This window comes from Myotis brandtii, unplaced genomic scaffold (assembly GCF_000412655.1).
Source record: "Myotis brandtii unplaced genomic scaffold, ASM41265v1 scaffold168, whole genome shotgun sequence".
In the NCBI taxonomy this organism is placed as follows: domain Eukaryota; kingdom Metazoa; phylum Chordata; class Mammalia; order Chiroptera; family Vespertilionidae; genus Myotis; species Myotis brandtii.
The window spans coordinates 175167-191630 of NW_005356173.1; the positions used below are offsets into that span (position 1 = coordinate 175167).

Here is a 16464-nt window from a genome sequence, read left to right on the forward strand (position 1 = left end):
AACAGGGACAGGCAGGCCTTGGCTCCTGTGTTCCCTACCTGCCCAGAGCCTTTTCTAAACTGGAAAGACCAGGAATCTGGCACTCCTGCTCCTCTTTTCTGGGGTCAAGCATTAAAATTCAAAGACAAACTTAAGCCAAAGAAAATAGCAAGGAAGTTACTCCAACTCTTCTAAATTTAGGAAAAGTTCTGTAAGTTGAGAAGTGGTCTTCCGTAGATTCTGGGGCTTGCAGTGGTTCCGGAGCAGACACACAAGCCCTCAGCCTGGAGTGAGGCTGGGCAGTGGCTGCCGGGTGAGAGTCCTGACCTGACTTTAACCCTCTCTCCAGGTCTCTGCAGGCTGGAGTCATGGCTCTTAGTCCCAGTGTGGCCCCTCTGGAGACAGGGCAGTGTGCAGGCGGGTGGCAAAGCCCACAGCTACCCTTCTCAAGCCTCTTCTCCTTCCTCCTGTCTTTCTCTCTTCCTTCCAGACCCCAAAGCCTTTTCCTTCCCCCAAGCTGGGCCTCTCCACTCTGCTGCCTCGCCCAGTCTCTCACCCCCTCTTACTTTATCCCAAACGCCTTCATATCAGGCTGAAGTCAACCAGGAATTAAGCCGCTGAAATGTGCACAGACCCCAAAGAACTTTCCAAATCTGGAGAGAGAACCACGAGGCTGGCTTCTGGAGGACACAAAGCAGAGAGGCAATGACATGTGATCAGAATGGCTGCATTCCAACCCCAGCTCCACCAGAAATCACTGTGTGGCCTTGGCCAAGTCACTTACCTTTTAGTGTCCGGATCTGCAAAAATAAGGACTCTTAAGTTCTTAAGTTTCTCTGGTCCTTTCAACAGGCAGCCCCTCCTCAACTCCCACCTGCAGGCACACTGGAGCTCAGAAGGACCTCATATCAGAAAGGGCTCTTCTCTCTCAGTGAAACCTGCCTGTCTTTGTCTCTGAATCACAGGGTCCCTCTCCACCAAGCAGAGAGGAGAGATAGAATGGAGGCAGGCAGGACACGGCGACACATGGCTTCTGTTCACCCTTTAGCCTTATAAATAGCAGGATCCTGGGACCCGAGTCATTTTGAGTGAGGAGAGGGGATAGCCCTCCACTGTGGTATCCCTGGAGACGGGGCTGGGGGCCACTTCCCTCCACTCCACTCTGGGCAGTAGGATACAGGGCTCAGACCAGGAGGCCTAGAGTAAAAAGATTGGTTTATGGCACAGAAGATAGGATCTAGTCATTATCCTAAATCAGATCATCACTATGAAAACCCCAAGCCGAAAGCAAGACCCTTTTCCAAAAGCACGTGTTCTCAATGGACACCACAGCTAGGCCAGCAGCCCTGCGAGGCAGCGTTTTATCAGCAGTCTTCCCCCACTGCGCCCCGCCTGCACTTCTAGTCTTTTCCTCCCCCCACTCCAAAGTCAGGGAAAGTGCAACAGGGTGGTGATAAAAACCCTTTCAAATTCTATTTATTTAACACAAGCAGTCTAAAAACGGCAATTGCCAATTGCAGGCAGGGCACACTGCAGGGGGAGCTGTCAGGGTCTGCGAGGCAGGGGAAGGCATGCAGGAGCAGGACAGAGAAGGGGGCTGACCCCTGAGAGGCAGACCTGGGTGGCAGTTCTGGGCCTCCTCTCCCCACAGCCAGGCTTGTGGCTTTGCCCCTGGACAGAGCAGCCTCAGGGAGGGAGTGCCCCTCAGGACTGTGAGGCAGCACAAGGCTGGGGCACGAGGGGCTGGGCAGATTCTGTGGTAGATACCTAAGCAGGGTGTGGTAGGAGTTGAGGAGGGTGGAGAGGCCAGGAGCAAGGAGACCAGGAGGCGGTGTCCCAGCTGGGTACAAGGCAGGGACTGAAGCTAAGCAGGACTTTCTCCAGATAGCTATGGGCAATTCGGAATTTCCCTAGGCAACAGGAGCGGCAGGTCCCTGGTCAGCCACTACCAGGGACCAGTACTAGGAGAGATAGAAAGTACTAGGTTCTATTCTACACAGGCCCCATGGCATAGGCTTTCCAGACACGGGTGCCCCGGGTGTGTGGAGCCCGGGGTGTGTGGAACCCTGTGCAGGTAGGTGGGAGTGTAAATGTCAGGCATTTGATAGTGCACCCTGTGATCTCCTCATAGGGATCTCCTTGCTGACCCCGAGGAATCAGCACCTTAGCGCATGCCCTGCCTGCTGGTGCCAGTACTCAGGCCCGCCCCCCTCCCGGGCTCCTCCCCCTTCTTCCAGCCTGCCTGAAGTTCCCAACAACAGCTGACTGAGATGTGTCCCCAAGCTACAGGGAAGTCCAGCATCAGGCAGCATCAGGGCTCAGCCTAAAACCCTCGGGAGCAGATCAGTGCTGAGAGACTCCAGAGCACAGGGCTACCCACTGCCATCCACGTGGAAGGTGCCAGTGTGGGTTGTGTGGCTGAGGATGTGTGCCATCGTCAAGGGTGACAGACATGTATCAAAACTGTCAGAGGTATGCAAGTGCCCATGAGCCAGCATGGCACCGTGGTGTCCCTGAGAGCCACCCTCTGTGTTGTTTTTTGCCAAAGACGTGGTGTAGAGGGTAGTCCCCCACTTTCCGGATCTGGAGGTCTGGTTTTGCCCATCTGTCCATGCAGGCAGGGGAGAGAGTGATGGTGTGGGACAGGTCTCTCCAGGAGCCCAGGAGCCCAGAAGCTGGGGTTGTAATCCTGCCCTGCACCGATGAGATCCTCGATTTCAATCACACAATCTGAGAATTGGCTTCCTCATTTGTGAACTGAGGACAGTCACTCTGTGCTATTGATTCCGCAGGGTTGTTGTTAGCATTAAAGATGAGGGACATGAGCCCTGACCACTGTTGCTTAGTGGTTAGAGCATTTGGCCCATGCACCAAAGGTAGTGCATTCAATTCCAGGTCAAGGGCAAGTCCCTGGGTTGTAGGTTTGACCCTCAGTTGGGGCATGTGTGGGAGGCAACCCATCGATGGACCTCTCTCTCTCTCCTCCCTCCCTTCCACTCTCTCTAAAAATCAATGGAAAAAAAACTAGTATCTTCAGGTGAGGATTAACAGCAACAAAAAAGATAAGGGACGCGAGAAGACTTTATATGCCGTAGTGTGTCATATGAATGTAAGTCATTTGCCTTTTTAACTTTGCTTGGGAGGGAGTATTTGAAATAACTTTCTGGTAAAGACTTTAGAGCTGTCTTGTCTCGGGGGCTCAGAATCTTGTCATAGAAGGAGCTAAGGCCTTGAGGACATATCAATTTGGGTTCAAAGCCGAACTATTAATTGCTAGTTGAGAGGTCTGGGGCAAATTAGCTACTTGTTTGAACCTCAGTTTTCTGTCTGCAAAATGAGCACAGTCATGGTCACTTGACCGTATGCTGGGCCCTCACCTGCTCTGGGCCCCAGGTGCCTGTCTGGAAAAGTAGAATAGCAACAGCTGGTGGTGAGAATTAGCTGAGACAGGTGTGGGAGGCACCTGGCCCCACGGCAGGTGCACAGTAATAGCCTCTGTTCTTACTCCCTCAGCCCTCTCTTCTGCTACTGTTTTGGGGTCTTGGAGCCCTTTCCATGCCCATGAGCAAATCCCCCCTGAGGACAAGAGCAGATCCCACCTCAGACTGTTACCACCTACACAGGGTGGGTTTCTGTATCAATCATCTCACGGCCCACACCCTCCACTGGCTCCCAAAGAGACTGTTGAACTCCAGCTCCTGGTTTACTGTTGGAGTGAGTAGTGGGAAATAGGGCCTCTGGCGTTTGCCTGCACCAGGTTCAGTAACCACACAGTCCTGGCCTGGTTTAGAAAGATGCCTCCCAGGAAGTATCTGATGTATAAACTCTAGCTCATCCCTTGAAGCACAGCTCAAATGTCATGTTCTCTCTTTTCTTTCTTCTGCATCCATCCTCACCCAGCCAGGACGAGTGCCAGCCTCCTCCGTGCTCCCTGCTCTGTGTACAGAATAGCACTGCCTTAGCATCCCCCCTTTACCTGCCCATCTCCCCCACTTGCAGGTCCTCAGAGGCAGAGTGGAAACCACATTGTGTCCTTGTTCCCTGTCAGAGTACCTGGCATGCAGTATATGTTGAATTGTGTTCTATGGAGAATGATCTGTGCCAAGGAAATTGCAAGCTATTTAGTGGATGCATTTCCCTGTCTAGGCTCCAAAGGCAAAGGAGGGTCAGTGTATAAGAGAGAGGCCCAGAGGGTGACAGGAGAACAAGGAAAGGTAGCAGGGAAGTGTGTGTGTGTGTATCCTGGGAGGGGGGAGGGTGTTTGTCAATCCCCAGCCCACACAGAAACAATGACTTCTGCCTTTAAAAGATTAATTGGTCTTCAGAAAGGCACCTGTGGCTGGTTGCAGCCACCCCGCCCACCCCCATCCTTTCCCGAGTCCCTCTCTTCCCTGGCCTGGGACCCAGGAGCAGGGAGTGATCACTGACCTAAGGCCCAGAGGGTCTGGGACAGAGGCTGTGGGGGGCCTGGAACTGTCTCCTCGTGCCCACCAGGTTCACTCAAGGAGGGAGAGAGAAGATAAAGAGGCAGAGACTTCTGCCAAGGATAAGAAAGAACAATTGGCAGGTGTCCTCTCCAGACCTAGGGAGAGGAGGGGCCAAGTCTGAGAGTCTTGGAAAGAGATACTAGTCATCCATTTAGGGGTCATGCTCTCTGAGCCGGGACAGGAGAGCATCTCGAAGGACTGGGCCAAAGGTCACCTTCAGGTAGCCACAGGCTTTGATCTATCTGTCGCCCTTCCTTACCTCTTATTGGAAGGAGATGGATGAGGAAAAACAGAGAGGGCAGGAGCATAAAGAGGTGAACCCGGGGACGGCAAGTATATCCCCATAAAAACTCCCTCCATGAGTAAAATGTTAGTGGCCCATGTGCTTTCATGAGTATGATGCTACTATCTTTCCACAATCATGTCAGGGAAACACTTCAGAAACCATCAGCTAATCCCATGGCAGAGCAGCGAAGCGAAACTGGTCCTTTTACCTGTACTCCTTATCCCTAAAGGGCCCAGCTGCCTGGTGGGGGCACTCGTGGCAATGAGAAAGCTGGTGGAGGTGAACAGGGTGGCCCTCAGATAAGCCCAGAACCCAAGCTAGTCTCTGGCCAATGTAGTCATTGGGGATGGGGGGGGTGGTGGCAGGGCTGGCATCTCTGGGAGGAACCTCATGCCAGCCCCCCACAGTTGACTTCACAGCTACATAAGGAAGGAGTTATGCAAGCAACTAACCCCAGCAGGAGGAAGGAGAGGAGTTAAAAAGCATGTTAAAAAGAGAGTGGCCCTTTAAGGACTACTTGCATGCGAGCGCACACGCAAGCAGACCCCTGTCACAGATGCCCAGCACGCACAGGCCACAGGCGAGTGGGGTCAGGCACACCCAGTCCCTCCAGCTGCAGCCTGGCCTTGCATAAGCCACCACTGCCTGGGGCCCCAGGGCTATAATCGCCTCCTCCTCCAAGCCAGGATAACAAAGAGGGAGTGGCCCTTTAAGGACTACTTGCATGCGAGCGCACACGCAAGCAGACCCCTGTCACAGATGCCCAGCATGCACAGGCGAGTGGGGTCAGGCACACCCAGTCCCTCCAGCTGCAGCCTGGCCTTGCATAAGCCACCACTGCCTGGGGCCCCAGGGCTATAATCGCCTCCTCCTCCAAGCCAGGATAACAAAGAGGCAGTACAAGCAAAGGAAGCAGGTGTGTCCAGTCCACCCCAGGTGGCTCCTGCCTGGCTGCCGTCCCAGGACAGAGACAGGGGCCACATTACCCAACGTACTCCTTGTTACCGTCAAAGCATTTCTTTCCTTGCACATTAGAACCAGGTAGGCCTGACCTGGAGAAGTAAATGATCCTTGATCCTGCGTCAAGGTATTTTCACAGCTTTCATCATGTGAACTCAGGTGTGCAAAGGTGCCTTGTGGAGGCCACAGTTGGCCCTCGCTCCACCTCCATTTTTCCACCCAGTTTTGCCATGTGCACCATGCCCCAGGGACCCACAAAGTCTTCCCTTCTTCGCCAGCCTCTCTGGTTTCTGCCTCCCTACCTGCAGGACCCAGACCTTATCTGGCATTCCTTCAGCGTGGCACAAGGGAAGGACAGTGACCTCTGCCCTTCCTTCCCAAGGCCACTGGCAGAGCCATTCCTGGGGGCTCCACAACCCTCCCTACTAGAACCTTGTCAATCAAATGCTTTCCAAGCAGCTGGGAGGGGACATGTTTATAAAGTCCAGGGCCTCCTGAGAGAATAAAATGTCCCTCCAGTCACCTCCCTGCCTCTGGTGTGTGAGGTGCTTGGAAATGAGAATTTTCTGCCTTCTGTATTCCGAAGTCACCAGGGAGGAGGGAGACGGGAGGGGAGAATGGTAACCGTTTGGGGGTACCCGAGGAATTCCTGAGGCAGAAACAGCAGTTTTTCTCTGTCCCCTGTCCCTCTCTCTGGAGCCCCAAATGGCTGCCCATTGGGGCAAGAGCATCTGCCGGCCACTGGAACCCTTCAGCTCCTGGTTCACTCACCTTGTCTGTCTGTCGTGCAGCAGTGGCTGTGCCTGCATCTTTGCCTTTCTCATCAGGCTCTTGAGGCCTTCACTGCTGCTTTCAGAGGATACCACACACCAGATGGTTCAGTAAGATCCGGTCCCAGAGCTCTGGGGCTGTGGTTGTTCTTCCCTTCTTTTCTTCTTCCTCATAATATCCACTTCTTTCTCCTCTGTCTCCTTCCCCCCACCTCTCTCTCTGTCTCTGTCTCTCTCTCTCTCATATAGACACACACACACACACACATACATACACACACGCACACGCACACACACACGCACACGCACACACACACACATCACATTTGTGATGGTGTTTTTCCTTTCCAAAGTGTTTCTACCCATACCATCTGCTCATTTTTTATGATTGCAACCCCACTCAAAGGCAGGCATTTGTTACCTCACTGGGAAAACTTAGAATAAAAACAGGTCAATCATTAATAGATTGAGTTAATAGATATTTATTTTCCACTTCGTTGTACCAGGAATTATGCCACGCATTGGCAACACAATGATGAATGAGATAGATGTCATCTTTGCCTTAGAATCCACTAAAGAAGATGGACATTTAAATAAGTAAGTACAATAAAGTTCAGGATGCATAATAAAAAGAAAAATTAGATAGCCTGAGAACATAGAGCAGGTGGACTCTAGCCCAGCCTATGTGTTAGGAACACCACCCCCACACACAAACACACAATCAGTGTATGATCATTGAGACCAGTAGGATGAACACGAGTTACAAAGACAGAAGGGGGAATAGGTGCAGGAAGGTAGAAAGGTCCACAAATTGTGAAGGTCAAGGATAAGGAGAATATAGCACCATCAAGTAACTAATAATAATATAATAATTTAGTGTGGTGACAGAGTGCAAGAGGAGATATATGTGAGGAGGCTGAAGAAGTTGCCAGGGGTCGGCTCATGGAAGGGCTTTCAGAAGACCACCCTTTGAGGCAAAAGTTGCATTTTACAAAGGTCATTTTGGCTGTAGTGTGCACTCTAAGCAGAGAGAGCAGTTAGGAACCTTATCCTGTGATGCAGGCAAGAGATAACAGTGGCCCATTTTAGAATGCCAGTGGGATTCAGAGAGGCAGAGACAAATGAAAGGGGTTGTTTTTATGTCATAGTGTCATGGAACAATCTTCAAAATATATTAAATGAGAAAAGCAAGAACTGTTTTCCTAATATACTGTACTGTTATATGTATTTATGCACATATAATATCGGCTGCCTCCTGCACACCCCCTACTAGGAATCAGGCCCAAAATCCTGGGCATGTGCCCTGACCAGGAACTGAACTGTGACTTCCTGGTTCATAGGTTGATGCTCAACCACTGAGCCTCACTGGCTGGGCTATTATATGCATTTATAAGAGGAACACACATACATATGCTTGGATATGCAGAGAGTAATTTTGGAAGGATAAATAACAAATGTTTATAAGTGAATGCCCCTGGAAAGAACACCAGAAGAGCTGGGACAGAGGTAGAAAAGCTTCTCCCCACCCCTGTATATCTTGTGTGCTCTCTCAATTTTGTACCATGTGATGCATTATTAATCACGACTAGTTACTTTTCAAAGGAGGTGTTTTAAGCAAAGAATCCACAAGACTTGAGATGTACTGGAGATGAGAGTTGAGACAGATGTAGATAGCACCAAGGATTCTGACTTGGGCAACTTTGATTTGGTTGGAAACATTGGTGGAGGAGCAGGTTTGGTGAGGAAGAAAAGTTGTTCAGTTTGGGACATGTTGAATTTGAGGTGTCTGTAAAATATCTAGGTACAGATGTGCAATAGATAGGAATCCAAGCTGTTCGTGCCTGGAGCTTGGGAGACATATCTAAATTGAAGATAAGGGGTTGGGAATCACAAACGTGTACATGCTGATGCACTCTACGAGGTGGATGGGGCTGCCCAGGTGGTGGGAAAAACAGAGCCCAAAATATTGAAGGGATTGGTGAAGAGAAGCAGACAGGGTGGTATAGTATGTGGCTGTGGATATGCTGAGAGGTTGCCTATAATCTGACAGATGCTAGAGAAAGTTCAAGCAAGACTGAGTATTTCAGTGGATTTAACTACAGGTAGATAGATAACCTTGATGAGAGTGATATCAGTAGCATGGAGAGGTAAGGTCACATCACAATGGATTGAGGAAACTGTGTAAGGTCAGTGGAAAATGGAGTCTTCTCTTAAGAAACTTGGCCCTGAAGAGAAAGAGAGAGAAAAAAGGTGGGGCAGCCATAGCTAAAAGGCGGTGGTGAGGTGGAGGTGCAACTTGTTTGAAGATGGAAAAGAATAGAGCATGGTTATTTGCTGACTAGAACTAGTAGGGAGGGAAGGGTTGAAGATACACACGTGAGAACATTAGAGAAAAAAGTGAAAGGCACAGATGACAGAAGAGACAGAAAGAAAACTGAATCTGGAACACAGGTGGGAATATAGCTGTCAACAGGGGAGGACATACTTCCAAGGTAAAAGAAAATACAAGGGATCATGGTGACTGACTGAACACTTTAAGAACCCATGCCACCTATGTACCCTCCATTTGTGTTAGTGTGTGCATGCATGCTCGCTCATGTGACCCCTCACCATCCCATACTATTCTGTGCTTTGCATGAGTACCTGGGTGAATCTGTCTATGGTTTCACAAATTTCACATATCTCTTTGCTGTTATAGACCATAGTCCTCTTAAAAGTTATTATGGTTTTTTGGTGAGGGAGATGATGGGGCTAGGATGAGAAGTAAAGGGCTGGAGTCAAGAGGGAGGCTACACCTGAGTTCCTATAATGAGCACCCTGACACCCAGTTATCAATGTCCTTCCTGAAGAGGGATGGCCCCTCTTCTATTATTGTCATCCACCCAACAACTCAGCAAAGGGGCAAAGGGAGTTGGGGATGGCAGGAGACATAGCTGGGAGCTACCTCTAGTCACAAGGATGGTCAACTGCTAATGAGCTACCAGAGGGACAGACTAGGGACAATCCCATAAAAGAAATGTTTGGGCCGTTTGAGCATTGAAAGGCATTATTTGACACACATACTTAAAAACACACACCATGATGCAAACAAGATACAAACACTTTACACTCTGAGCCTCAAAAATCAAGGAACTCAGAAACAAAGACAAAAAAAATCAACACAATTGAAACATAGGCAAAGGACTTCAATACACATTTATAAAAAAAAAAAAAAGATTTACAGATAGTCAACAAGCACACAAAATGGTATTCAATGTCATTAGGCATTAAGGAAATGCAAACCAAAATTACAATAAGATACCACTTCACATCTATTAGGATGCCTATTCTCAATAACAACAACAGCAATAACAACACAAAAAGTAACAAGTATTGATGAGGATGTGGAGAAATTGGAACACTGTATATTGCTGGAGGAAATGTAAAATAGCACATCCACTGAGGAAAAGAATATGGCAGTTTCTCAAAACATTAGGCAAAGATTACAGTAAGATCCAGCAATTCTACTTGTAGGTGTGTACCCAAAGAAATTGAAACCAGGGACTTAGATAATTGTACGCTAATATTTGTAACAGTATTACTCATAATAGTCAAAAGGTGAAAACAACCCAAATGTCCAACCATGATGAATCGATAAACATAATTAGTATATGCATACAATTAAATTATTTAGTCTTTAAAAAGAATGAAATTCTTATACATGCTACAACATGAATGAACCTTGAAAGCATTATGCTAAGTGAAATACATCAGATACAATAGAACTAATTGTATGATTTCACTTTTATGAGGTGCCTAGAGTAGTCAAATTTATAAAAGAAAGTAGAACATTAATTATCAGGGGCTCTAGGGAGCAGATAATGGGGAATTAATGTTGAATGGGTATAAGAGTTTCACCGTAAGATGATGAAAAAGTTCTATAAATAAATACTGGTGATAGTTGAACAACAATGTGAATATAATTAATGCCATGGAATTGTATACCTAAAAATGACTAAAGTGATCATTTTATGTGTATATTACCACAATAAATTAAAAAAAAAATAAAACAAGGATGAAGAACCTTTTTTCTCACAGTCTTCTAGTTGGGGTTTGGTTGCTAGGTGGGGAGAGCGCCCTTCAGGGCTATAGGAAAAAGGGAAGAGCCACAATCTCAGGGCCATGCCTGCCTTTTCCCACATTAAGCATGTGGATTCAGGCAGGCTACACAGCTTACTACTTTCCAGTACCTCCAAGAAGCAAAGAGATGATCCAGATATTATTAGTCTAGCATCCCTATTTCATGTCTTTGATGGCCAAGCCCAACTTTTCTAAAAACAAAACAAAACAAAAACAAAACCTTCTTTTTCTAAGATGTAGGGCTTTGAGAAGATGTGTCGGACAACACTTGCTTATTGCCCATCTCCAGAAATGCTTAGATGAAGTTTGAGACACAGCCTTCAGATATTATTCTGTCCATCCCCTCCCATTATTAACAGCATGGAAGTTAGATACTTGTATAGGAAAGTGCCTCTCTCCCTGCCTCCCACCCAGGTCACCTGGAGCTATGTCAAGAGCAACAGGAGTTCTAATCATAAATACATATTTTCCTCTCCATCACCCTCACCAAGCTCCAGTCCAAGATTCAAGTGTCCCAGGGTGTTGCGACGAAGGATCTCCCAACCCCGGTGACTGCTGCTGCGGGATGTGGTCCGGGATAGGGAGGGCGTTGGGAGGGTCAGAGAGCCTCTGGCTCGAGTCCCATTTTCAACCACAGAGAGATGTTTTTCAGAAAGATGTTCATCCTCCCTATCTGAGGACTTGAAAGCTTCCACATAGCGAAGCATTCGCAAAGGATTTTGATCATGGAGGCTCTCGATTCTGAGGGGAAAAGGGAAAGCACTCAGTTGAGGTGGGCAGAGATGGGCTGTGGGGAGGAACAGCGGTGAATGGGGCACATGTAGGAGACTGGACCAAGAGGAAAGGGGAAGGTAAGGAGCGGAGGTGACATAAGAAGAGCACCCAGGGTCAAGTGAAGGAAAGTGCAATAGAATGAAGGACTAACTGGGGTAGAGACCAAGGAGGTCTTGAACTCAGGATTTGAGTGTGGGTATGATGGTGGGGAATATGGGTGAATATGAAAGAGAAAAAAAGCCAATTAATAAATAATTATATCATAAAAATGAGGTAAAATTCAGGACATAAATAAGAGGAGAGAAGAGATAGGTTAGGAGCTAAGAATAGAGTATGAAGGAGGTTAGCTTTAGGCAAGAACATACTAGAATGGGGGTCATCTGGGAATAAGATTATAACAAGTTGGGTAGCCCATCCCCACATCCAAACATACATACATATATGTAGTTTTTCACATGTTACTGCCCTGATGGACACATAGCCTGGCATCAGCTATCATCATTCTTTCTACCCTCCTCGGCTCCAGCCTCCTCCCTCAAACTGGCTAATGCAGGGTCACTGTATAGAGTGATGACTTCTCCCTAAGGTCCAATGGGGATCTCAAGAATGGAGGGGAGGATGATAAATGTGGAACTGGTCACCCTTGTTCCCATGGCATCACACACATTTCAGTTCACGCATATACATTGTCACTCACCGCAGGAACCAGCGGTCCCCTAGCCCGTACTTGTACCCACAGATCCCAGAGCGAGGCCACAGGAAGCGAGGCATCTTTCTCTCCAGCATCACGGTGGTGGCCACGACCTGGACAGGGGGAGAGGTAGAGGAAGAACTCAGAAGGAGCCGTGTGGTTCAGAGAACACAGACAGAGAACCCAAGGGCAACTATGGAATAGAGACAGCAGATATCAATGGAGATGACAGTCATTGATCCTTCCCATCACCTGTGCCAGGCACCATGCTATCTGCTTTACTCCTAATTCATCAGAAAAGGACAAGAATATTTTGTGAGTGTTTTGAATAAAACAGTGACCCCTACATTACTATTCAGATTCATGAAAAGTGAGTCACTCCAAAGTAATCTCATTTGCTCTTTCATAGGAAAGCCATAAACCAATGATCCTGATTTAAATAAAATTATTAAATAGAATCTCTATGATCTTGAGGATTAAGTAAGGCTGCTAGTGCTCAGGGAACTTGTAGCAAATATCCTAACAAGGAAGAGAGTAGGTTAATGATGGCACACTTAGCAGGGAAAATTCTAGTGGCATGTCACATGTTCTGTACTTTGCCCAGCCCTCATTAATTACTTAAATGAAACAGAAGAAAAACTTATCAAATATACCCATGACACAAAATAGGGAGGGATATGTAATTTGCAAGGTGACAGAAGCAATATAAAAATGATCTCACCAGACAGGAATGCTGGGCAGAAAACAATAACATAAAACTTAAGGAAACCAAATATAAGGTTCTTTACTTATGTTTAAGACCCAAGTGTCTGTGTAAGTACAGGAAAACAGTGAAAGAGCTTAGCGAAGTAAGTTGGGTAACAGAAATGCGGGGTTCTAGTTGATCATAAGCTCAATTTTAGGTGCTATTCATGGTTTAGTGTCCAAAGCAAGGAAGGGCATGCCCACTCTTCATACTGCATTCCTCTGATTATATCAGGACCATCCCAGTTTTGAAAGGCCCATGATCTATTAGGGCATGAACAGGAGCGTGCAGTCAGGATGGATTGGGGCCAAGAAGCTTCATTAATTGAAATGACTGCCAATCCTTTAAAATGCCCAGTTCTCCATTTTCCATTCTTACACCCTGTGTCTTTCTAGTACTCTACACTTCTCTTGACCTTCTCTCAGTTTCCTAGTTGTACCAAGTTCCATCCAACCTCAGGACTTTCAATCATTCCATTCCCTTTCCCTGGATAGCTTTTCTTCCTCTTTATCTTGAAAAGGACACTTTTTGTTTTCTTTGCGCTATCTTTGAAACCCCCACCTTCTCTGGTAACAGGGCCCATCTTTCATTTAGATAATCTCTCCTTCTCTACCCCCACTCCATCAATTGGAGAAGACTTGTCTGCACACAGTTCTGGTTAATTAGTCTATCCTCCACAGACTCCTCTTCCATTACCACCACCGCCACTATCCAGTCCTATAACTCAGACTTGTTGCAATGAGATAGAACTGAGAGTGGGTTCACTGGAAGGAAGATGCTCTTTTAAAGGCACATTTCACAGCATCAGGATACAACATGAATGTGGCCCTTGGCATTGTGCTATGAAGTACACTTGCTCATTCCTTTGGGAGTTTACAGCTTCCCTTAGAAAAGCTGGACAAAAGTGAACAGAACAGAAAAGCTGGTATAGTGCCTGAAACGATCTGGGCTCCAACCAGACATACCTAAATTTAGTTTAATTCTTTAAACTTTTTATTTATGGAGGCCAACACAAACTTCTCCCACTGCATTTCTTAAGTCTATTTAAGTTTGATTTTCTGTCCTGTAGGCAAGAGTCCTGATAGATACAAATCCTAATCGTTATCCTTCTTCCTTATTCTTCTTAACTGGTTAATTCTTACCCATGTTTAGGGCTCCTTTTAAATGTCACTCCATCAGAAAAGCCTTTCCTAACTTTCCTGTCAGATTCCCCTGTTGCACCCTGCTCATAGCATCTTCTACTTCTCTGTGACACTTTTACTACAATTGTACAGCTTCCTGCGAAGTCATTTGTTTGATGTCTGTCTTTCCAAGCTCATGTAAGGTCCATGAGGACACAACTTGCATTGGTGTGTTCGTGCTTGTATCCCCAAGCTCCTGGACACTTCCCAACTCATAATTATTATCTAAATAATTATTATAAAATGAATGAAAAGTTTGAGGGATTAACTAATAGCTGTATTCAAATATTTGAACAGTGTTCATAGGGAAGGGTGTGTTCTGCATTATACAAGAAGACTTGGGCCAAAGAATGGAATTATAGAAAAATGTGTTTCAGCTCAATGTAACATGGGCTTTTCTAATAACAAAAAAAAAACACTTAAAATGTGAAATAAGCTTGCCTCCTCCCAATCACTGCCCAAATCCACATGATAATAAGATCCAAATCAGCATTGAAAAATATATTGAATGACTCTCTGGCCAATAAATGATTATACAATGGATAGAAACTCAACTAGAGGACCACTAAAGGAATTTCCAACTCTAAAATTTTATTAGCCTATCATGATATAAAAAAAACAGAACAGCCCTGCCAGTGTGGCTCAGTGGTTAAGCATTGACCTATGAACCACAAGGTCATGGTTCTATTCCCAGTCTGGGCTCATGCCCAGGTTGTGGGCTCAATCCCCAGTGGGGACATGATAAGGCAGCTGATCATGTCTCTCTCTCATCAATGTTCTATTTCTCTCTCCCACTCCCTTCCTCTCTGAAATCAATAAAAATATATTTTAAAAACAGATCATAGAGAAACAGGGAGTTATAGAAGATAAGGTTCAAATTAAAAACTAGGATATAGGAGATCCAAGATGGCTACCAATGGGACGGCAAGCTGTAAGATAGTGTATGAGTGAGAGAACGAAAGGAGGGTGTATGGATGTGCAGGGAGCGTCTATATTTGTGAGTGAGGGACAGCTATATTTCCAAGGAATTGTTGGGGACTGCTGGACAGGGCTCCCCTGGATTGGCAGCTTCTACTGCTGCTGATATCTCTCCCAGAGTGGCTAGCTCTGTCACAGAGACTGCACCATCTTAAAGGGAAGAGTGGCAGTGATCTGAAGCCCAGCCTTACCTTCAACTGGGCAGACCTCAGATACTTCCAAGGACCCTACAACCACAACCCCCAGGAACAAGCTGCCTCAGCTGCGAACCCAGGAACACCAAAACTCCAGCCTCTCTGACCATGAGTGCCAAGAAAGTCTGTCCAGGAGGAGACAAAGTGGTGTGAATACATAGACGAGCCCTGTGCCTTCTCACAGAGCAGATAGAAGGAACAGCTGACTCGATTACATCCACCCAGAATTGGCAAATTAAATACAGCTGGTGAGGCAATCTGTGGATGGAAAGTCAATGCAAGACAGAGAGCTACATAACCAGACATCCAGAGGGGAGCGATCATGGGGAGACATAGAAACAGCCCACATATGAAAGAACAGGAGGAATCACCAGAAAATAAACAAAATGGAGGCAAGCAATATGTCAGAGAAAGAATTCAGAGCAATGGTCATAAGGTTGCTGAAAAGGATGGAAGACAAATTCAACAACATGTGTAAGAACCAAGAGGAAATGAAGAAGAACCAAGAAGAAATGAAAAAATGACATTTCTGCAATAAAGAACTCAATAGAAAGCATCAATAATAGACTGAAAGAAGCAGAGGACCACATCAGTGAGCTAGAAGACAAGTTAGAAAAAAATACCCAAGCAGAGCAGTATCTAGAAAAAACAAACAAACAAACAAAAAAACCTTAAAAAACAGAAGATCCTAAGGGAACTGTAGGACAACAGGAAACTAATTAACATCCACATAATAGGGGTGCCCGAAGAAGAGGAAACTGAGCAAGGAATAGAAAACCTGTTTGAAGAAATAATGACAGAAAACTTCCCTGACATAGAGAAGAAAAACTCACACAAGTCCAAGAAGCTCACAGAGTCCCAAAAGACCAATACCAAGACACATTATAATTAAACTGTCAAACACCAACAACAAAGTAAGAATCTTAAAGGCTGCCAGAGAGAGACAGAAAGTTACCTACAAAGCAACCCCCATCAGACTAGCGACTGATTTCTCAACAGAAACACTTCCCTGACATAGAGAAGAAAAACTCACACAAGTCCAAGAAGCTCACAGAGTCCCAAAAGACCAATACCAAGACACATTATAATTAAACTGTCAAACACCAACAACAAAGTAAGAATCTTAAAGGCTGCCAGAGAGAGACAGAAAGTTACCTACAAAGCAACCCCCATCAGACTAGCGACTGATTTCTCAACAGAAACACATCAGGCCAGCAGGCCAGAAAATGAAATATACAAAGTCATGCAAAGGAAGGGTCTGAATCCAAGAATACTGTACCCAGCAAGGCTATCAATCAAA

At 46.3% G+C, this 16464-nt stretch overlaps 1 protein-coding gene across 1 annotated transcript in view; it reads right to left on the bottom strand.

Annotated features, from left to right (window-relative positions):
• Positions 1–10267: 10267 nt before the first annotated feature.
• Positions 10268–16464, bottom strand: part of TRPV5 (transient receptor potential cation channel, subfamily V, member 5) — a 33288-nt gene continuing 27091 nt past the window's right edge. The window contains exons 14-15 of the mRNA XM_005862782.2: positions 12073–12179; positions 10268–11342 (exon numbers count right to left, since the gene is read on the bottom strand). Coding sequence (XP_005862844.1) covers positions 11054–11342; positions 12073–12179 — 396 coding nt within the window. The 3' untranslated portion in view covers positions 10268–11053. The remainder of the gene's footprint in view (positions 11343–12072; positions 12180–16464) is intronic.